This window comes from Endocarpon pusillum (assembly GCF_000464535.1).
Source record: "Endocarpon pusillum Z07020 unplaced genomic scaffold C734253, whole genome shotgun sequence".
In the NCBI taxonomy this organism is placed as follows: Eukaryota; Fungi; Ascomycota; class Eurotiomycetes; order Verrucariales; family Verrucariaceae; genus Endocarpon; species Endocarpon pusillum.
Window position 1 is genome coordinate 412,424 of NW_006913602.1, and position 22,627 is coordinate 435,050.

General features: G+C 49.6%; 7 protein-coding genes across 7 annotated transcripts; 2 read left to right on the plus strand and 5 right to left on the minus strand.

Annotated features, from left to right (window-relative positions):
• Positions 1-180: 180 nt before the first annotated feature.
• On the minus strand, positions 181-3,035 carry EPUS_00132 (alpha/beta-glucosidase agdC; the record flags this gene model as incomplete). The annotated part of the gene is made up of 4 exons (XM_007789161.1): positions 181-1,050; positions 1,143-1,907; positions 1,958-2,787; positions 2,834-3,035. The coding sequence occupies 4 exons, from the start codon at positions 3,033-3,035 to the stop codon at positions 181-183; spliced, it is 2,667 nt and encodes an 888-aa protein (XP_007787351.1).
• Positions 3,036-4,112: 1,077 nt separating this feature from the next.
• Positions 4,113-8,223, minus strand: EPUS_00133 (uncharacterized protein; the record flags this gene model as incomplete). Its single annotated transcript, XM_007789162.1, has 3 exons — positions 4,113-4,208; positions 4,261-6,835; positions 6,917-8,223. The coding sequence occupies 3 exons, from the start codon at positions 8,221-8,223 to the stop codon at positions 4,113-4,115; spliced, it is 3,978 nt and encodes a 1,325-aa protein (XP_007787352.1).
• Positions 8,224-10,314: 2,091 nt separating this feature from the next.
• On the minus strand, positions 10,315-12,432 carry EPUS_00134 (uncharacterized protein; the record flags this gene model as incomplete). Its single annotated transcript, XM_007789163.1, has 4 exons — positions 10,315-10,672; positions 10,751-11,651; positions 11,703-11,920; positions 11,984-12,432. The coding sequence occupies 4 exons, from the start codon at positions 12,430-12,432 to the stop codon at positions 10,315-10,317; spliced, it is 1,926 nt and encodes a 641-aa protein (XP_007787353.1).
• Positions 12,433-14,475: 2,043 nt separating this feature from the next.
• On the minus strand, positions 14,476-16,212 carry EPUS_00135 (uncharacterized protein; the record flags this gene model as incomplete). Its single annotated transcript, XM_007789164.1, has 1 exon — positions 14,476-16,212. One exon carries the CDS (start codon positions 16,210-16,212, stop codon positions 14,476-14,478), a length of 1,737 nt encoding a protein of 578 aa, XP_007787354.1.
• Positions 16,213-16,929: 717 nt separating this feature from the next.
• EPUS_00136 (uncharacterized protein) lies at positions 16,930-17,678 on the plus strand (the record flags this gene model as incomplete). Its single annotated transcript, XM_007789165.1, has 3 exons — positions 16,930-17,194; positions 17,260-17,344; positions 17,417-17,678. 3 exons carry the CDS (start codon positions 16,930-16,932, stop codon positions 17,676-17,678), a joined length of 612 nt encoding a protein of 203 aa, XP_007787355.1.
• Positions 17,679-18,186: 508 nt separating this feature from the next.
• EPUS_00137 (uncharacterized protein) lies at positions 18,187-20,561 on the minus strand (the record flags this gene model as incomplete). The annotated part of the gene is made up of 2 exons (XM_007789166.1): positions 18,187-19,628; positions 19,679-20,561. 2 exons carry the CDS (start codon positions 20,559-20,561, stop codon positions 18,187-18,189), a joined length of 2,325 nt encoding a protein of 774 aa, XP_007787356.1.
• A 623-nt stretch (positions 20,562-21,184) lies between these two features.
• EPUS_00138 (uncharacterized protein) lies at positions 21,185-22,434 on the plus strand (the record flags this gene model as incomplete). Its single annotated transcript, XM_007789167.1, has 3 exons — positions 21,185-21,348; positions 21,398-22,124; positions 22,198-22,434. The coding sequence occupies 3 exons, from the start codon at positions 21,185-21,187 to the stop codon at positions 22,432-22,434; spliced, it is 1,128 nt and encodes a 375-aa protein (XP_007787357.1).
• Positions 22,435-22,627: the final 193 nt, after the last annotated feature.

A 22,627-nucleotide genomic window follows, 5' to 3' on the forward strand; every position in this document is an offset into this window, starting at 1 on the left:
CTCTACAGTGTCAAATTGGCCGACTCCATCAAGACCTCAACCGCTGTATCAAAAGCTAAGAAACTTTTCGTAGTTCGTATGTGTTATGATATGTACAGACTTTGCTGACCAGGGTTCGTCCGTGCCTATCACGAAGGCTTCAACGGCAAGAATGACACCGCAAAGCCACAAATACCCACATTAATCGACACTGATCTGCGCATCACCCGTCAATGGCACGCTGGCATTGATCACCACAACCCCGGAATCGTATGTGTATTGAGGATTGCTGGATCCCGGGATGGTAACGACTGCAGGCTCCCCAGTCTGGCCCAGAATAGTGATGGCTTCCACGTTGACACCAGCATCGTAGCCGTAGGATCCAGTCATCGCGAATTGCCCGTTAGCAAAGGTGAAATCGATCAGTGAGGTATTTGGTTGCTCAATAGATTCTCCATCATCAAGGTAAAGAGATCCGCTTGCGCTTCCATCCAAACCAGGAGCTATCACAATGTTAAACCCCTTCTTGCGGAGTTCTGTCGTCGTGTTAGCGCTCTCGACACGTAGGGGAAGGATGGAGCCTCCTCGAATGTGGATCGGGATTGTTTGGTAGTCAATATCTGACAGGGTGATGGTGCTGCCATTGCCTCGAACAATGCTGAAGTTATTGTTGTAGTCGTAGAAAATGTCGTCCGGCAGATAGATATCCACCGTAGTCACATTCTCCTCCGTCACTGGAGACACCAAGACAGAGTCGCCCCAGAAGAATTGTAGATCTATATCCAATGCTTGGGTGTCGGTAGGGTAGACAAACCACATTGGGCACAGGGAAGGAGTGCCGTCAACAGTCTGCTTGTGGAAGGCAGTGTAAAAGTAGTCCAACATCTTGAATCGCGTATCGATCGCTTTGATGGCAGATTGTGTCACTGACTCCCAAAGATAGAATTCCTGGGAAATACTGGTGTCTCCATTGTGGTTGCGATAGAAAGGATAGAACGCCCCAAGACTCGCCCAACGCGAACACAGTGTTTCCGTAGTGTTTGCCCCGAAGCCGCAAACATCCGATCCCACCTGATAATCAACAGAGTCAGCCAACCCAGTCTTTGAGGGACGAGGGAGGTTGGAGGGTTGGGTGGAAGGGGAAAAGAGGAGGGGCGGGTTACCATGGGCATCTGAAATAGTGCCGAAAAATCCATCATCTGACTAATGGAGACTCGGTACTTGTCCCAAAAAGAAAGGTTGTCACCCAGCCAGTGGCCAACTTCCTTGCCTGCACCAGCAAAGGTAGACCGAGTGATGACTAGCGGGCGGATCCCTGGGCGTCGCACCAGCATCGCCTCGCGGGAAGCGGTTGACATCATGGTGCCGTAGAGGTTATGAACATCGTATTCAACAAGGCCATTTTGGTGAATGACGTCCGTATGAATAGTCTTGTTGGACAAGCTGCCGGCGCCATTTCTGATGGCATATGGTGGGTCGAGAAGATCACGACCCTGCAGTCCCATCATTGACCCCGACTGTTCTTGCCGCTTGATACGTCTTGCAGTAGCATTGGGTTGGAACTCGAGGGGAAATCCCGGCAGCGGTCTAGGGTTACTGGATCGGGCAGGTAATCGCTCAGGAGGGAAATTGTTCTCCTCTGCATATTCAGCAGGATCCGTACAAGGGAAGTTGCAGAAATTGGCAGCTTCATTCATGTCAATCCACAACCCGTCGATGTCTATGCCTTCATCAGCGCTGAAGAATGACGTGAACTCGTTGTTCCAGAATTGTTGAGTTTCAGGATTGAACCAATCTGGGAACACGGTTGGCCCGGGCCATACAACTCCACGGAAGACTGTTCCATTCTCGTAGTGCACCACAATGTCCTGCTCAATGGAAGTCGAATAGGTACTATAATTGTCGGCGATTGCGATAGCTGGGTCAACCTGAGTAGGCGGTAAGCAGATGTCTACTCCGGCTGGGAAAGGGAACGAACCATGACAATATAGTGTTGTTGGTGAGCATGCAAGTAGTCGACAAGCTCACGAACTCTAGGAAGTGGATAGTTCTCTGGATCAAGCGTGAATATCCATCGATCCTTCATGTAATCTATGTCAGTCCATAGAACCTCTAGTGGAATCCCTGCTCGCGTATAGTTAATGGCCACTTCAGCCACCCGATAGACGTCACGATAGCCATATCTGCATTGATGGAAACCAAAGCCCCAATACGGCATCATGACCGGTAGCCCAACAATCTGGGAGTATTGCTGACTCGCCTCGACAGGGGTCGGCCCATCGAAGAAGTAAAAGTCAAACACCCCACCCAAGACATTGTACTCGAGGTATTGTCCATCTTGCTCGGTGTTGTTGATTTTGACTTCTATAGCGTTGGAGTTGAGGAGGAACACACCGTGAGTACCGTTCTCTGCGCGGGACTCATAGTAGACCGGGTGGGCGCCATACAGATTTTCTCCATATGGGATGCCGTAGCTGTCTCTGTTCCAGATCGTCCGCGTGTAGTTTGTAGTGTTCAGTCTATGGGGATCGGAGTGCTCCCCGAGCCCGTAGAGATAAGGGTTTGGCGGAAGGGCTGTCCTGAGATTGAGATATTGACTTTGGAAGATAAGCGGCGACCCAGACGTGTCAAAGACAGTTTGCCCATCTTGTCGAGTGACAGTGAAGCTGAAGGGGGACTCCGTGTAGTCGAATCGAAGCTGTGAAGCTGATGCAGAAGAAACTGTGCCATTCGGGCGTGGGAACACCGACTCTGGTACCTGGTAGACCGTGTTGTTGACGTCTGATATTTTGACGTGGAGACGTTTATCTGAAGATCTTAGTGGGAGCTAAAAAGGAGATACCGTTAGAATTACCTGTTTGGTATTCGACAAGTAGAGTCAGGTTCTCCAGATCAATTCCATAGGAATTACAAGCAGGTCCGGCCAAAGTCAGCTGTGCAGTGAGCCCAGAATCAGTAGTGACCACATCAGAAGCAGTGTAACCGGGACAAGTGGGATTCTGCGCTTGTACACAACAAGCTGCAAGGGCAACAGTGATGCAGCACAGAAAGAACATCTTGTGCACGAGTTATGGATTTACCTTGGCCTCGATGTGTCTGGACGAGGGGTTTCTTCAGGGGTTTTATGTGACGCAGCCGAGTCTCCTGAGCTTTAATTCACCAGAATCCATGTCGTCAAGGGTTACCAGCGACGCACTGAAAGTGGAGCAGTGAAGAACCAGTTGAACCATACATGGTAGAAAGTCAGTCACCAACCCCCGGATTGTGTAACCTCGATCACTTGCAGAGTTACATGGAGCTACCCCGCTGTCTGCTCACTCAATCTCGGCTTGGCTACTACATACGGCAAGCGGAGGTTCTATCTGCATACTACAGGGGTAGGTAGAGCTCCTTGACAGCGAACAATTCATCCTCTCGGTCCAGCGGAGTGTCGGGAGAAATACTCGGCGAAAATCATGCAGAAATTGACGTCGATAGGGTGATGGATCCAAAGACATTGCTGGGGGACTCCGTGCTCGGTACTTATGTATTAGTACTAGCTACGATGTTACTACTATTAATGGTTAGTAGTGATGGCTAAGCACCCACAATTGCCTTAGCATGCACTCCAGGTCCTCCAGTCGGTGTAGCACTGCACTCCGCGTACCGGCTAACCACGGCATCTCATGTTCGCCTCTTGTGACCGGTTGATACCGGTTGAGACAACCAAACAGGCCAAGGACAGTTTGTACGAACCTCAGGATGTAACCCTGGCCGCTCCCCAATTGCCTTTCGTGCTTGGAGGCGAAAATTCCAAGCAGCACGCCTGACCACTCGTGCTTCAGCAAGGATGCAAGACTGACGACATTCCGGCTGCTCATGCATCTATAGGACAGTTGTGGACGTCGATTGTGTCGTGAACCCCCCCTCAACTGTGATTCTAATACTGGTATACACTCAGAAATCGGCGGCGCTAAACGGTGATAGAACCCTGGTGCTTGATCCTTCACGAAAGGCACCTGTGCCTTCATCTCATACAGAGCGTCGTTGAGCGACTGGACGCTGATGATACGGTTGAAGATTTGAAGAGTCTCGCCCTCAGAAGTTTTGCTTAGGATGGGATGTGGAATTGGCATGAGGGAAAAGTATCATCCTCAAGGACTTGCATTTCGTGGTGGACTCAGGTTTGCTAGTCCTCTCATTTTAAACAAAAGCTCTGGGACGCGGAATGGCTTTGACATGACATCGTCCTAAAGGTTCATTAGCATCCAACTCCGATGAAAAGGCACAAGATGAACCCACCACGCCAGCTTCTCTCGTTTTGGTGATTTGCTCCTCTCGGGCATTCGCTGTGACCGCAATCACCGGCACATGCTTCACTAGATCTTTCGATTGCTGTAACTCTCGGATCTTTCTCGTGCAGGTCAACCCGTCCATGATAGGCATTTCTAAATCCATCAAGATTACATCGAGCTCGATACCAGAGGTCTCCTGGTCCTTCCAGAAGCGCGAAGTAGCCAGAAAATCAATTGCTTCTCCTCCATGGTTCGCGAGGTAGATGACGCATCCCATCTTCCGTAGCTGCTTCGCCAACACCTTTTGGTTTACCAAATTGTCCTCCACAATCAGAACTCTCAACGAGCTTTCTGCAGCATCCGGAGGTATGGCTGAAATGGACGTGACGGCAGCGCTTGCTGGATCACTAGCATTCTGATTCGTCCCAGATGGTCGTATGTTATTTGGCCCTGACCCTTTGCGTGCCTGCATGGCGCTCAAGGGATCCCCGGCGTCTTCCGAGGGTGCAGATGAGCGTCGAGCTTTCACGTAAAAGGCAAACGTGCTCCCTCTGCCACTTTCTGAAGAGACTCCGATCTCACCACCTTGAAGCTCGACCAGCTCCTTCGAAATGAACAACCCAAGACCCGATCCACCATAAGTAACGTGCGTTCTAGGACTGGCTTGAGAGAACCTGAGAAGCACGGTTAGCATGAGCTCGAATGTGACAAGGTCAAGCAGGAGAGGGCCTGGGTACCTGAGGAACAGCAGCTTTTTCTCGCTTTCCGTCAACCCCCGGCCTGTGTCTCGAATAGCAAATGTTATGTATACCACCTCCCCTGTACCCCACTCTGGTGAGGATGTGGTGTCTTTGCCTTTGCTTCGAGACGGAACATAGTCCACGGTTTTGTCTGGCGTATTGGGCGGCGGTTGCAAGGACGCACCCAGGCGCACGATGATGGATCGCTTCTCCTGAGTCGTGGTAAATTTGATCGCATTCGTGGTCAAATTGATGAGTACTTGGAGAAGACGAGATGGGTCGAGCCGTACCCAGTCGACACGGAGCGTGTGAAGGGATGGGTCGATCTGGAAGTCGAGCAAGATGTCGGCTGTCAAAAACTCTCCTTCAAACATCTTCAGTGCGCGCTGCACCACAGTGCCTGGCTGGACATCGACAGGGGTCACCAACAACCGAGCAGAATCGAGCTTGCTCAAGGTGAGAACATCATCCACAATCCGCTTTTGATGTTGTGCACAAAGAGTGATCGTCTGGGCAGCCTCGATGTTGCTGTCCAGCACATCAGACAGGAGTTCAGGGTTATCTCTCGCCTCTGTCAGAGAGGACGAGATTTCCTCGGAACATTGAAGGATGGCTGATAAGGGGTTGCGCATTTCATGGCTCGTGATGTCAATGAAATTCTCCTGCTGCCGCTTCAATTCGACTGCCTCCTCCATTCTACGCTTCTGCAGCTCTTCGGCGAATTTCTGAGTACTGATGTTTGTAACTGATCCAAAGATACGCTTGACCTGGCCATCTGGGTACTTTTCAGGGTAAGCACTAGCGAGCACCCATGTCTCACTCAACCGATTGCCGTCTTTAGCCTGCCATGGTGTTTTGAAGCGAAATTCAACGGAAATTGGTACCTTTTCGTCTAGTAATTTTCGCAATTGTCGGGCTGTCAGAGACTTGTCTTCGTCTGCGACATACTTCATCCATTCTTCGACTTCGACAACTGAGCTACTCTTTGGAACAGAAGACAGGTCGTACCAGGTATTGTTGCAATAATTGAGCCGTCCGGATGCATCTGCAACAAACATACCAACAGGAGATAACTCAGCCATGCGCGTGAATTTGATCTCACTCTCGGCCAGCTCGTTTGATAGGTGCAGGCGGTCTTGGGCTGCTAATTGAGCCGCTCGCTCCCCCCTTTTGATTTCTTCTTCGAACAAGACCACGGAGGCCACCGAGGTTGCCAGTTGACGCGCAAGTAATTGTACAAAGAGGTCGTAGTCATCATCGAACGGCCTTCTCGGATTCGTACCCATCACCAAAAATCCTAATGTTGATTCTCCGGTTGTTGGATGTATTGGACAAATCACCACGGTGGATGATGGATCGCCATAGCCTCGCCACTGGATTCCTGTTAGAAGCTCGGTGTCTAGAGTACCGTCTTTCTCCGATAGAATGATGGGCTTGTCGGTTTTGACAGCATCTCGGAAAATAGGCGCAAAGCCCTCCATGGTCTTGCTCAAGTCAATCTGCTCAGGAGCTGCTTTGTGACCTGCTGGAACACCTAGCGAACCCTCAAGCACAAGCGTCTTCTGAGTAACCACGCTGCTTGATTGTACCGACGAATCGTCACTGTCCGCATCCTCGGCTACTGAATATATCAAGACAAAAGGAGCGTCTAGCTTATTATACTCTAGGCCTTGCAGTAACAATGGCCAGAACTTCGACACTTCTCGGGCGGCCGCCGTTTGTTCTCCTATCTCTCTGAGGGTAAGCATACGTCTTTCCGCAATCTTTCGACGGGTCTTTTCGAATGCTGGATTATAAAGTCCGACAACCGATCCATCGGCCCCTATGAGAGGAATGATCGACCTTCAGATCGTCAGCATTGGAAGATGGGGAGTGAGACAGTCGGTCGAAAAGGTAGGGTATGTGGTCCTGAGGCTGACTAACCATGAAAAGTACGTTTCCTCCAGAAACGTTCCGTCTCGATTCATGAAGAGACGGTCATCGTCCTTCATTGTGGCTTGGGCGCTGGATACTGCGCTGGCGAACACGTCTTTGACCGCGTCCCAAATCTCCCCCCATGCCTCCCTATAACTCTGACCCATCAGTGCCGGATGCTTGTTGCCCGCGAGGAGTATGTAAGCCTCATTGTAGATGGCGATCAGATCAGGACCCCAATACATGGCAGCTGGATGAGGACTAGCCATAATCAGATTGCACATGGCTCGTAGATCCGAGTCCCAGTTTTCAATCGGCCCCAGACTGGTCGCCGCCCAATTCACACTACGAGCGAATCGAATGTGCGGAGGGAAAGCTGACGATTCCGGAAGCCTTGTCCAATCGAAGAATCCCTGACCAGGAATGATGTAATGTGCTTCGGAGTCCTTAGGCAAGTCTGATGCCTCCAAAGGCTGGTAGGGTTCTGTCTGTTCTTTTAGCGATCCAGGGCTCATCAATACTTCCATGCTCTCTATATCGCCGTTAGTACCGATGGAAGGCACACGAGTGAAGCCTTTTGACTGTTCCCAGCTAAGTGCTTCAATAGAATCCTGATTTGGCAGACTCGTAGGATCCGTAGAAGTGCGCACACCTCGAGCTGAATGTGCTTGATCGAAGTAGCCCGCCAATTCTTGCTTTGTAGTCTCTGAGCTTCCTAGGGATGACGAGCTCAGTCCATTGAAAAGGCGCAGATCTGATTGATTGGAAGATCCGGTCAATGTAGCAGGGGCGTAACTTGGATCACAGGCAATAACTCGAATGCGCTTTCGCAATGTCGACGAGGTCCATATGAATCCCGCATATGAATATGTCGGCAACGAAATGGTCAGGGCTTCGCCCTCTTTCACAAAGCTCATTGCCCATCGCTTGAATTCGACGAATGCAGAAGGACTCGCAATAGCTTGGGAAGAGTCATCACCAACGCCTCGTACGTGCTCAAGCAGGCTAGGACGGATCTTCAAAGCAGTGTTCGCGAATATCAAATTCAGGAAACCAGATTGGGAATTGGCAGCATCTGCAACGTCGATGATGAATGTAGGGCGCTCGTCCTGTTGCAAAAGCTCCAGGATGCCTACATCCGCTAGTATATGTGCGCTATTCTGGATAGTGTTTTCCCGAGCGGACAGGCTACGGCTGTACTGTTCGCTGGAATTCCTGCTCGAAGCAGAGCCTGGTGGCCGCGCAGGGCTGCTCGCTTGACCTCTCGCGAGCTTCACGGTTTTTATCCTGCCGTCATCTTCCGAGCGCGCAAGCATTTTAGTTGCAGCCAGGGAGATGGTGGAGTCTGGCAACGGAGCAGTATATCTCTTCGCTCGTGTCTCTAACCCAACCGAATGTTGCTCATCGGTCCTCAAGCCGGGCCCAATACCACAAATGACGGTTGAATGTGTCCCGGTAGCCACCGCCCTGCAGAACTTTGCTCTCTTTGTGGCTAGATGATTATATTCGTCGGCTTGAGCAGTAGAAACACCGGAACGGAGGCGTTTGGTGCTCGCCAGAGGCTTGCTCTGGAGTTTCCAGGTTCCGTCAGCGTCAGTCGATGTGTATCTGGACAGAAAAAGGGCTCTGCTACCAGGTGGCGGAGACAATGATTGGGATATCACGTTGTCTAAAGGTGTGGAGTATGACAGACGAGATGTATATGATGGTGGCGCGTGAGGAGACTGTATGTCTTGTACAGGATATTTTTGTGTTCTTGTAAAAGAGTTGCGCTCATCGTCTTCTCGACATGCTGCTGCGGGGGTTCGGAAATCAAAGTGCAAGTACGGAAAATCCACAAGCGGCCTCTGGGAGGTAGTCATGGAAGCCACTTCGCAGAAGATTGCATTGTTGAGCGTAACAGGATCGTCATTGCTCCCGATGTCTGGATACAGTATTCATATGGGAAGCATAACGTGCTGTGATGATCCGACGATAGGCGATGTGGCAGAATATGGACAGTTGCTGGGTAGTAACAGAGCAATTGTTGCGAATCGGCCAAGCCTGGCCAGAACATGCCCATCTTTTCTTTGAAGGGGGAAAGTCTGACGTATGAGAGCATTATTTTTGGGTTAAGTGGGAGATGCTTCGGATCTCAATCACATGGGTACCGACACTAGTAGAAGCAATAGGAACACAGCGTGAACCTCCGATGCAAGCTATGGTGGGTTTACGAGATCTATTATTCAAGCAGCCCTACGAGTGCCTTCACAGCTTTACGAGGCTGCAAAGGAATACTTATGCGCCACAACCGTTCCATCCTGATTTGATGGTTGATGGTTTGATCTGGTTGCCGCGAATTATGGAATATCTGGTGAAGTCGAATACTAAAAATGTAATAGCGAACTAACTAGTAGTCCAAGTGACTCTTCTTTAAGAGAGCAAAACAAGAACTGATGTGCCGAGAACATTGGAATGTGTCAACTTGTGCAGCATGTATTTGTTCAACGAGGCACTCGGGATGAGGCCAGAAGCTTTCCAATGCACGGGCAATCTTCTGTCGGTAGTAGAACATGAGCGCGTATATCATTGATGCTGTACGTCGGTTGGCTACACCGGCATGGTGTGATGTTGTTATTATCTTTATTACTTTCCTCCTGTGTCTATAATTCCCCTGGCTACGGCCAGCTGCAGTGGTTCAAACAAGATGCCGAGATCTCGATCGGAGGTTGCGGAGTACTGAGTAGCTTATTCAGGACTAAGGTACTCCGTAGCATACCATGATAAGCATGGCTCTAGTAACAAGTAACAATTAGTTATAACACAGCTCCAGATGGATGTCTAGAAGCCTCTCTGATCGATGAAACATCGTTTTCAGCCACACTAGTACCGCTAACTGTTAAAGGTTTAGCTGTCTCGTTAAGAGTCTGTGCTGGAGCAAAAGTACTAACGTCCTGCTAACATTACTTCTGCATGATACCGCAGTAGTAAGCTAGTGCGTTATACTAGTAGATGCAGCGGCTAGTTTACCCGCCAGCTAAGCTCGCGGCGGGTTGGAGCAAAATAATACCGACAGCTTTGTACAAAAAATTGTGACGGACATTGAAAATGAAAAAGATCGACCACATTCATTTGAACGTATTCTGCAACCCCCCGTATGGGTACAGTATAGAGGGGAGATACGAATTGGCTGTGACGCGGACAGCAGGATTGACCTCAAAATTTGCACTTCAAATTGGACCAATCAAACGCAGACGAATAATAGTGATTAAAACGTAGAAGCACTGACCAAGGAGCGCTCTCACACTACCTTATTTAGCTCCAAATTATAGCAGAACCACGTCAGAACTATCGCCATAAGCCGCGTCGATGACCGCAATGATAACCAAAGCGTGTAACAAAAATATGATACGGTATTTGCGCTGCGGTCAACCTTCCTTCTCCACATCCCCATTCACCGTCCCTGTCCCATCCGTCGCCCGCGAATGCACCGCATCCGAATCTCCTCCATCCCCATTCCCCTCCCCCAGCTCCTCAGCCAAACTGCTCTCCTCATCCATCGGTGGCTTATCCGCCATCGTAGGACTAAAACGACTTCTCTCCCTCAATCTCCTGCCATAAAGATAGAAACAGACCGGAATCGGGATCAACAAGGCAGCAAAACAGCCGAGCAAAGTGCCCGCATACTGGATGCCCATACCGTTGAACATTTGACGTGCGAAGAGAGGGAAGCCAGCCGCGGTGATGGAGCGGAGGAAGGTGTTACCTGCTATTGCTGATGCGGCGCTAAATGATCACAGAAAAAAGGTTAGTCGGCTTCTGAAAGGTTTGCCAGGAAGCGTTAAAGGAGAGGGCTGGACGTACAACATGAGGTAAGAATCGATGATGTAGTTGAATAGTTGAATGAAGATAGCCAAGATGCCGAATCCGGTAAGTAAGCCTGAAAGGGTAGGTACAATCCAATGAATATCCCTAGTGAATCCAGTCCAACCAAACCAGAACAGTCCAGCAGCAAATAGCGTGCCGCCAATGATGACGGGGGGGAGTCGCCATTCCGGCACCGGTACACCGCCGTTAGCGGCTAATTTCTTGTTGTATCCCTTTGCGGACCAGATAATATACGCTGCGACGATGAAGAGGCCAACAACCATTCCGAAGAATGGTAGGCCACCAACGCCAGGAGACATGCCATGGACGCCTTGAAAAACTAAGGGGTAGGCAGTCAGGAAGAGGTAGAGTATGCCGTAGATGAAACTCATGTAAATCGTGATGAGAAGAATGACGGGTTCGGTGAAGAGCAGACGGATAGGGCGGGAGAAATTGTTGGTGATGAGTTCGCTGATATCGACTTCTACTTCCTCCTGCTTGGCGTGGATGCCCCAATTCTTGGTTCGACGACGAAGTTCAGCAGCCTTGGCCACAAGTACCACTGGTGGGTAGGATTCGCGGAGAAAGAGGATGATCAGTCCAAAGGACAGCCATCCCATAATGCTGGACAGGTAAGCTGTCCATCGCCATCCAAGGTACGAAGTAACAATAAAGCCTCCAATGAATGGTCCCAACATTGGCCCCATAAAGACTGTGGTTGCGAAGATGGTCACGGCAGGACCTCGCTGTTTGTTGTCGAAGATATCGGTGTAGACGGCGGCTACAACAGCGAGAGGACAGGAACCAAAGATACCGCAGAAGAAGCGGGAGATCAGTAGCGTTTGGATGTCTTTGGAGACAGCAACTGCCAGGTTGAATATGCTAAAGCCAAACATTCCTTAGTGGAGCTGGTTAGATTCTGCTTGGAGGAGTGGGAGCAATTGCCCACCGATCATGATGGGGAGCCGCCGCCCCTCCAGCTCTGAAAGTGGTCCCCACAGAATTGGACCAAAAGCATAACCTAATACGAATAACGATGTCGAGAGTGTAGATACTTCGACACTGACACGAAACTGTGTTGCTACAGCTTGTGTTGAAGCGGAAAAGACGGAAGAAGTGAAAGTGGAGCAGAGACAGGTATATGCCAAGATGACACTGATATGGAGTCTGGACAGACGCAGCAGGTTAGACACTCCCAACTGACGCCAGTGCGTGCCCGTAGCTGCTTACTTCCGTGTCATTGACCAGTTCTGCGGATGTAATGGATCGTCCTTCCCATCATATTCCACCACGTACTCATCCTGTGCCGGCAGATCAGGCGGATATGGCTTCCCACCTCCGAAATTTGGCAAAGGCTTCTGAGAGGTTCTTGTCTTGGTGATGCGTGCCCCTACAGTGTGACTATGTTGTAGCCGCTGTGTTTCTGTCCTGTGCATCTCAATTGCGTTTGTCCTCCGTCTTTCTAGGGTATTGGCCGTGGTGGCTCGTCCCATTGACATCGTGGCATGCAAGTCGGGCCGGGTCGAGATGGAGGAGGTGGTGGCCGATGAGCCAGAGCTGGATACCGTGGAAGTCCTCGTGGCTCTCTCGAGGTGTTGATGGTGCTCCAGACTTTGGCCAGAGAAACCCCTGCTGGCTTGCTCCTCTGCTACTTCGACCTCACGGTCGACTATGTCCATGATTGCTGTCGATATATTCTCAGTACGGAGAGTCAAAACGGCGGGACATCTGTATCAACAATTGAAGGGCGACGCGGGGAAGCCGAACTCAATTACAGTACCCGACAATTGCTGAGGATGCTTGGGGATTTATAAGGACTGAGGACCAGCTTCGTTACATCGCGCAGTTGCATTGCTGCTGTCGATGAATGCTATGCTGACGGAGTTGAAGAACAGACCGTGAAGCAACCAAGTAGTCGAGTAGCTGATCAATTGAGCCATTTTTTCCGGTGCTGGGCGGACTCGACTATTCACTGCACAAGTAGTACATGTACTAGTAGATGACTTCACGCATTAATTAGGCCTAGTTAGTAAGTAGTTCTGCGCTTCTTTCCGGAATAATAATACTCCGTACAGGTCGGTGCATGCTCCTCAGAACCCCGTGCCTATGGAGCTGGGACCACACTTTGTCAGCAGGAATTTCATGAATTCCGACATTGATAAATGTAAAAGGTGCTTAACGTTCTTCACGTACGTCTAGAGATGCTTGATAGGGACGCTTTACATGAAGCAGTCTTGATCCAGCAAGTTTCTTACTTTGTGCATAGATGTTACAGAGGCCGCCAGACTAGATTGAGATGTCCAGCCGTCCCAGAGTAAGGTTTGTTCTCGAAAGTATATCCAATTGGGCGAATTACTACCAAGCTGGTGGCTTTCAATTCGCTGACTCGCACCTTAGTTCGCTAACTCGGAATGTTTCTGGCATTAGTCTTAATCCTGTAAGCAAGGATCATCAAGCAGACGGACAAGAACCATCCACATCTAAATATTTCGTCTGTCATACCTGGAACCCAAATTCGTACACGACATCTGTCCGAACCTATGGTGCAGGTGTAAAAACTCTGTAGCATACATTCCAACGAGGTGTAGGCCCACTAATAAAACAGTTGTTGTCCTCCAGCCTTCAACATGCCACCTAGTGCACACCGTCATCCATAGTACTTACCATGATCATCAGAATAGCAGTGCGGAACAAAACAATTCGTGAAGATCCTGCTGCGATTGTGGCTATTGCTGCGTGCAATTGTGAAAGGATGCAAAAGTGGACCCAGAAGAGCCAATTCGTCCTCGTATTTCCCTGAGCAGTTGTGATATTATCCAGTACAAGAGGAAAATCCAAACTTCCAGGAAGAAAATCCTCTTGGGCCTGCCAATCCGAGTCAGTTACTGCCACCGCAGTTCGAATCAAGCTTGAGAAAGAGAAGCGCAATAACAGCACCCCTTCCCATAGCAGGGAAATTCCTTGAAGAAACGATTCTTCATTGGTGAAACGCAGTCTCACTCACATCATAATGGGGGTTTCGGCATAATTGGTGGGTTTGTGCTTGCTCTTCCCGGAACTCCATTCGTACTTTCAATTCAGTGGGACCATAGCACAACCAGACCATCTATCCTTCCAGGTAGGGGCAGATTGCCATTCCAGAATCAAGTTATCATGGTATGAGCAATGGAATGGATGAGGTCTATCGAGGAAGAAGGGGATCAGTTTCCGTAAGAGCAAGGGAAGCAGAGCAGTCACGTGAAACAAGTGCTGGACTGGCCCCAAGAAGGATCAACTACTAGTATTGAAGTTGTAGAAACATCTGCCACAACTTTGCACTTGGTGCAGGAATCAGATAAACCCAATCATTTGCCTCAGTCACTCAGAATACCAAAGATTTTCATCTCACAAAGAGAGTCCGCCAAGACCTTTATGTTTTCATCAACAATAAGTAATCCTGAATGTTTCAAAATAGAAGACTTCTCTCTTATTATGACTCCATTTGACCAACTTGTCAAATTTCGAAGCACGGATCTGGCTCATTGCCAAGTATTTGATTTGGTTTATTTGACTCAATTTGATTCAAATGGACACACTGCTCAAGGCTGCACCTACATAAGTCATGCTGGAGACGTTGTTGTACCAAGTCATGAAAAGAAGACTGCAAGGACAGAATACAATTGATCAGTGCAAAACAAAACATCTATCAATCCACGACAGAACAGGGAGCAATGCCATCTCATTCACCAATTTATCGGCGTTCCCTCATCAACAAGCATACAGATCCAAGGAGCAGGCTCATGGCCCATTAACGGCACACAGTAAAGCTGCTTCTTTACCCCATTAACACCCCAACGTATGTCCGTTCGAAAACGCTTTCCCGCAGCCAAATGAGCACCGAACTCATTGACCAGGTTGAAAGGGGTATGCGAGAGATGACCAGAAACGTATTCCCCACTTGCGTAGACGGCAGGGGATACGTAGCATATCTCATAGAAGTCACCGTTCAGGGGCGAGCAGACTAGCAAGAAATACTGTGAGTACAGCACTTGAAGGCTGTCGATGAATGTTTCGATGATTTTTTCATCCGCGTAATCGAGACTTGATTGCGAAGTTGTTGACCTCGTGGGTGGGTCCCGGCTCTGGAAGGAAGAAGTCGCTGAGCTGTGTAGAGAACCTGAAGATCTGGAGGCTGCTGAGACTGAGTGAGTCATCAGACCTTCTTCTCTAGCAATTGCGGTCCAGATGTCTTCGCATTCGTGGGCTGATCGAACCGGTTCGGCATTCGATATTGTTCTCCTGCTTGCAGAGGTGCTGGCCGAAGATTCTTTGATGGAACATCCATGAAGCAGCTCATCTGCAAGTTGATCAGTTTTTTCATCTATCCATGAAGTCGAAGATGTTTTGCGTGTCGGATTCGATCTCTCCCTGTACGAGTTCAGGTACTTGGTTTCTCTCCTTGGCTCGGGAGTGGGCTCAAGAGTGGCCGCATAGCGAATATAGCCGGAAACATCGATTGCGGACACGAGCATGAAGCGGCTTTTTGTGGTAGCTGGTGATATAAGAGGGCTAAAGAGTAAAAGATAAGTGACCTCGTTGCCATGTGGATCACGACCAATGCTGAGGTCCATTGAAAGCTCGGAAATTTCGTGAGCATTCAACACGAACCTGTCCTTGATGTCGTAGAGATAGCCAAGATTTTCGGATACTGCACTAATAGGGCAACCTGGAGCGGCCATGTCCATTATGCAGTAGGAAGCAAAATGTTTGACTAGTCGGAACGAATCGTGACCAGTGCTTTTCGAGGTTAAGAAACAAGCATCTTCTGCTATTGGAGTCAACAGATTTGTTTCGGCCGTGTGTGATTCTGCTATTGCGCACTTACGGAGGTTCCCTGAACGTTTCGTTCTGCGGAGCACAGCAGAGGAGCTGTCGGAATGGATGGATGCAGCGGGACCTGCATTGACGATACTCGCATGGAATGAGACAGGTCGACGAATCTGTAGGGTGGACTTCTTGGAAACGAGTACCGGTTTGTGTGCGGGGACTCTGCCGGTATTAGCAGGGGTTAGCTGTTCGGCTGGCCAAACATGGTCTTGCTTTCTAGTTGGCAGAACAGGCAGACCACAGTGGTCAGCATAGACCTGCTGGAGATTGAAGTGACTGAGGGATCTCGCTGGCAGGAGAGTTCTTGGAAGTCCTTGTCTGGTGTGGCTTTCGTGGAAAGTCATTGGGAGTGTTGGTGTGCGGTTATCAGCATCATCATAGAATATATCAGGAGACTCAAAGTCTGGGAACATGGAAACCTGGGAGATCCGTGGCAACAAGGATGGTGGGAGGGAGCAGTCCCTACGTAGGATGTCCGCAGGGCCATTGAGAGTATTTTCGCCAGTTCGAGCCTTGACGGACTTGAACAGGCGCTTCAAAGCATGCGCTAATGTCCTGCAAAGAGCACTTGTAGATTGACGAGGATTTTCCATTTTGAGGATAGAAGGAATGCAAGTGAGATTCCGAAGTGGTTGTGGGAAGTGGGAGAGATAACACGGCCAGCTGCATCTTCTATCTTGAAGCTTCTATGTCTAAGAAGAGAAAGCAAGCAGACAATGAGAACAACGCCGAGCAAAGACAACATGCAACAAAGAAGTACTGGGGAATAACAAGGAGATCCAAAATTCGACACTTGAGTATCACTGCATTGTTTCATTCTAAGAAACTTTGAGTGATAGCAAGTGAATAGGCCATCACAGATTGTGAGCTTTTTGGTTGGCCAGATGTCGTGTTTATTTTCAAACAATGCAGCATCAGTTCGGCCGGAGTACATTTCGACCAGGCAAATCTGCTCTAGCATCAGCATCTTAAGGGTTGTTAATATGATGAACTCAATGTGTCCAGCACGTTTGCTCGATGCTGAAGGTGAAATAATGGAGTACTATGCTTGTAATACATACTTGGTAGTGAGAAAGAACTTGAAGCTTGAAGGAGATACTGCCAAGACCACTGGAGTGGCAGAGCCAATCACAGCAATGTCGGGTCAAAGCTCTCCGTGGTACCTTTTTCCCAACCCTTAAGTTGGAGCAAAAACAATCGCCAACTTCCATTGGCTTTCATGTTGGCCTGACTTGAGGTGATCTGGCTGGCAGACGCTCATTACCTTTCTTACTTTACTCCGCAGCTTTCACAGCAGGGTTTCAGCAAAGATGTCCCCTGCACCTACTTCACGTGCCATCCTCCGACAAACCCGATTTCTCCTCCGGCGAAACAACCTCAGACAAGCTTCCACAACCTCAGAGGCAGCGACGAAAGCAAAGGAGACGGCATCACAAACAACTTCTAAAGCTTCAGAAGGCTTGTCGAAGGTTACGTCGTCGGCGGGTGGTATTATCGGCTCAGCGGCTTCAAGGGCACAAAATGTGATGAGCAGAGTGGGCGGACGGACTGGCAGACTTGTTTCTTTTGTTCAAAGTCAGTGTTCCCGCTGCTGCTGCGGAAGGATCATCTAGAGATGGTTGTAGCTGACAGTGATGCAGCCTTAATTCCGCCTACCGTGTATTATGCTCGCGTTGGCCTCGAGCTTTCAAAGCTTGTCTTCCAAGGACAGAAGATGTCTCTACCGTAAGTCGCAAACAAGGAATCGTCCCTGAACCGTCATGACATTGAAGCTGACCTCGATGGAATATTCACTAGATCTCTCTCCCACATCCAATCTTACCTCCAACCAGTCATAAATGTCGCTAGGGACCCGAAAAGTCTCATGTCACGCGCTAGCTCTACCTCCAATTACATCAACCCGGAAACGATACTCAGCAACGTCCGAAACACCAATCGACAGCAGTTGATCTCTCTCAGCGTGATCGGCGCAGAATTATTGGGATTTTTCACAGTGGGAACGATGATAGGCAGGATGAAGATTGTAGGCTATCATGGCCAGCCGAGCCATGAGCATTGAGAGAAGGGAGGCCATGTAGATGGGATGAGGCATCTGTATTCTATAAAAGGCGGAGAGAAGACAGCTACAGTTATTACAACCCATGACAATCGCCTCTGGGCCACTAACCCGTGTTCAAAGTGTCTGGCCAGCTTATGACTGACAAGGTGAAACATAAGTCGTTGGTCTTCTTATCATTATCAAGAGCCACAAGCCTGCAACACGTATATATATACCTTGGCAGCACGCCCTTCCTGAGTCTGAGCCATGGGTGGAGCTTTCAAGAGCTCTAGCATCGCTGCTCCCGGGTTACTAAACCTTTGGCAGGTAGGAATGGCATTGTCGGTACTGTACTACGTATACCATTATCCGGAAGAGAACTAGATATGAACACCTTGATATGCCCTATGTGCTAGGTGATGACCCCTGTGATGCCCAAAGACACGGCCGTATGGAAGGGTTTTTAAGATCCCCAACTCCTAAGCACATCCACAATCATACACGGCCATCAAATGCTACCCCCAGCAATTCATTTCTCAAGCAAGCTCTTCGCCCCCTCTAACCTCTCCACAATAATCTCCCCCCACCTCACCGCATTCGTAACATTCCCATCCTCCAAGCTCTCCGCCAGCCCCGGGTACGTCGCACCAGAATACCCTGTCCACCTCCCCGGCGCAAAAACCACGTGCTTGAACCAGGGCCTGTGATCCAGTCCACCGGGATACAGGAATTGCCGTTCCAATAGTTTGTATTTGGTGTTTGCTTTGCGGACTTCATAGAGCAGTTTCACCGTTTTCCACCATTGCCACCAGGGAACGGGCTTTGAGAGGCGGAGAATTAGGTTAGCGGTGTAGGTGTCGAATCTGGTGGCTGCAGCTTGTAATTCGGAGGTTGCGTGGTCGAGGAACTTGAAAGAGAATGCGCTATCCTCGCCTATTGTGGACTTTTTCGCCTTCTCCTTGACACCTTCAAGGTACCTACTAAGAGCCAAAGCATAGTCCGTGGTATTTAAGCTCAGAACTGGAGTTTCACAGAGCTGCATGGCGATTTGAGCCCACAATTTTGCAATAGTGATATGACAGTGCCACTGATTATCGCCGAACTTGTCCATCCAGTAGAAACTATCGTAATTGGAATGGTAGTGATAGACCGGGGAGTTAGGGGCCTCCTTGAAGCCCAGATCAAGCGAGGGTATTCCCGCAAAGTCCTGGAAAGCAGTAAAATCACTTCCTGATCCCATCGTCTTGATCCTCTTATCCCATGTATCGAGTAGAGTCTGCCCTTGCACAGTTTGATTCGGAGAAGGGACCAAACCAGCCGCCTCGAGAATGACCTTGTTAAGCAAAGGAGAGGCAGCAGCGTTGAGTTTGGGGCCAACAGACCCCACATCAACGTTCAGGTATGCGACGCTCCCAGCGGAAAGCCAAGGGAGATACTCTTCCACCCACTCTGTCGATCCAAGAAGCCCATACTCTTCACCGTCCCAACTTGCGAAGACAAGGGTGCGGAGAGGTTTCCATCCAGCTTGCATCGCGACACTAAATGCGCGAATTACTTCATTAAAGGCTGCTGAGCCTGAGTTGGGATCACCAGCACCTCCAGCAATCCAGGCGTCTCTGTGATTGCCGAGAATTATAGCCTCATCTGGGATGCTGCCATTTATAACACCAATAACGTTCCATATTGGTGTGGTAGTGTATTCCTGAGCATTCATCAAATTCAGCACGAGCGAGTCAGGGCTCGGACCAATGTTATAATCAACGCCCTCGTGCGTAAGCCCACCACCTTGCCAGTATTTATTGAAATGAGAGGCGTTTGGTCCATAACCATTCAATGCCTTCAACAATGGAAGCGCGTCACGATAAGAAATAGGCAAGGAGGGAATCGATGGAATCGCCTTGTGCGGATCAACACGTGGCGAACCTGGTTTTGATGGTATCCCCGGAGTAGTCGGGTCTCCAGCTAGGACGCCTGCAACATCTGTCAGCTTGATCAGGTACATGCAATCGGAATGTACACACTGTTATATTGTGTACTGCCTCTTTGTACGCTGCTAGGATTCCGTGCTGGCCCTTCAGGGTATGCCTTGTAGCCGCTGGCAACAGTCATTTCCCCATCCTCTTGCGGATCTGTATACATGACCATGCCAACCATTCCAAGCTCTTGCGCGCGTTTGACTTTCAAGCCTCGGAACACGCGCCCGTACTTTGCGATAGCTATGTTGCCTGCGAGAGACACGTTGGCAGCAAGTAGGTCCTCAAAATCCTTGTACGTTCCGAAATTGACATACACATAAGGAGCAGTGACATTACCGCTGGCAGAATAGCCGTGGAAGGTGGGTATCCGGTCACTCAAACCAGTTGTTGGGTCTTGATCAAGAACATCTTCTTCCAGACTGCACTCGTACCTGATCTTGTGCCTGTTTGTCGCAAGGTCAACACCCTCCAGTAGGGCAAGGCGATGGTCCAAGGGGTAGTTCAGGTATACGTCATAGGCCACAATCGACGATGTGACTCCATAGTCCTCCCATTTTTCCTTGGTCCAGAGTGCCTGACTCAAATTCTTACCTGCAAGATGCGGGCCGGCTGTGTAATACTCGCTCGATTTTCTCGCCTCCACTTCGTTAGGTGTTTGCAGTAATATCGTCTGCAGCTCTTCATATGTCATACCATCACCTCCCGGCCATGCTTGATGGGGAAATGGATTTGCCCAGGGCAGATATGATGATTTTGGGCCATCGGCAACGGGCAGGAATGCGGCTGGAAGTAGAAGACATATAAGTGCAACGACTAGGGCGCCAGACAGCACGATCGTGCAGAAGCGGCGGACTGTTGAATGCTGATATCGTGGTCTTCGCTGTGCAACACGAACCACCGCTAGGAGAGGTGTCTGCTCATCTGGCATGGTGCGGGCATGCAGAAGAGGTTTATCGGAGCATCATCATCAGCTCTCTGCAGCCGTTTTTTGGGGGGTGGACTGCTGACTTCACATCTGCATGAACGGCTATAGGAGATATATCTAGAAGCCATTCAACCCTTGTCTATAGCTATTGTAGGTCTGATGGACTTTGCATGCAGGTCTGGCCGCTCTTCCGGTGATGCACGCAGGGTCAATTACTAGATCCTGATTGGTGCGTTATGTAACATCCGTACCTTGAAATGATCCAACTTCAATTTCGGATACAAGACGCTTCTCCCCAGCTTGACTCGCGCATACACTTCGTCGCAAGCAGAATCCTAGGCCCATCAGTACCTCTCCATGTCTACAAGTTGCCATGACCAGGATTGAGACCAAATAACGACGACCAAGCTCTTCGTTACGACCAGAAAGCTCCGAAACTCCTCTTTGACACCGTCATCATTGGACAAATATTGATTCGCGAGCAGTCTGCTCTCTACGCTTTCTACTCTTGCGGTCTCACTACTGAAAGAGAGCGGAGAAACGTCGCGATAAAAATAATAGTAGACATCACTTTTGCAGGACCTCGGTGGTGAGGGAAAGGGGGGCACTAAGCGAGCAGTTTAACGATGTCCTCACCCTCAGTATCCGTTTCAGAGGAGTTGGAACAGCGAAATAGACTTCCGACTCTACTGGAGGTTCTGGGTAGAAGAACACTTGCCCCAACCGACCTTTTCTCATTTTACATTTACATGAGAGACCAGCAACGGTCAGTGGACTACCTCGACTTTTGGTAAGCCATGACCTTTACACTTGTGATTCTTGAATCTAATCCGTGGTAGGCTCGATGTTTCACAGCATATGTCGCTTTGCAGGCATTACGTCCGAGAGCTCAGAAGGTCCATGCTGGTGGAAACCCCAGAGCTGGAGAAAGCCCCAAGCAAACGAACATCGGAAGGATTGGACAATTTCAGGATGGATGGGGACTCTCCTCCCAACAGTGAAAAGCTAGAAAGTCAGGACCAGGCTGTCTCCGACTATTTACGCTCACAGAATGGTAATGGCAAGAATGGGAAGGCTGGACATAACAACCACTCACCCCGCGGCAGTCTAGGATCACGGCATTCGGAGATAAAAGCAGCATCTCTCGAAAGGCCTCGACCCAGCTTCAAGAACTCAGACGATACTCAGACAAATTCAAATTCTCCAGGCCATACAGTCGCACGGGCCGACATCCGCGCCAGCGCAGAGAAGATCCTCTACACATTCGTCCTACCAGGATCAGAACGCGAGATTGTGCTTCCCGAGATGATACTCAACCGCATCATCCATGCCATTGAAGAAGAAGGCCGTGACGACCCTGAAGTCTTCAACGACGCAAAAGAATACGTCTTCCAAGCCATGGAACGCGATGCATTTCCCGGCTTCCTTCAAGCCAAAGCGCTGGGAAATCTCGTCCCACTCAGTGTTCTCCTGAGGCTTGGTCTTGGCCTAGCGTGCCTCTTCGCGGGATTGTGGGGTGGCTACTACATGATCCTGACAAACAAATCGAGGGCCACTAGATGTTGGGTAAGAATCTCCCGAAAAGAAAGGTTCTTTTCATTCCAACAACCGAAGCTAACATCTGACTTGTTCTGCTCAGCTCATCATCCCCTACCTCCTCGGCTCCCACCTCCTGGTAGCCTACCAATACAAGATCGACGTCTTCATGGCCTTCTTCAGCTACAGCGAATACACCTTCATGAACTGGTCCAAGATCAGGGAACCGTATGTGCGCAAACTCATCATGAAGAGGGCCTTGATGGCCTTTGTGCTTTTTCATGTTATTGCGCTTCTGTTGCTCGTCTTATTCATCTTTGTGCCGGGAACGAATTTCTGATGGCTCTGGAATTGGCGTGACAGGATTGAGGTCAAATGGATACAGCGGGAGGGGAAGGCACAGGTGTATCGGCTGCATGGGCTTCATGGTCTTTAGGGTGCAAGGGACGATTCTCGGCCATAATCTCTTCCTGGTAGCTACCACCACTCGTGCTGGCAACGCAAGATATGCTCATGTCAATGTTTGAATATAG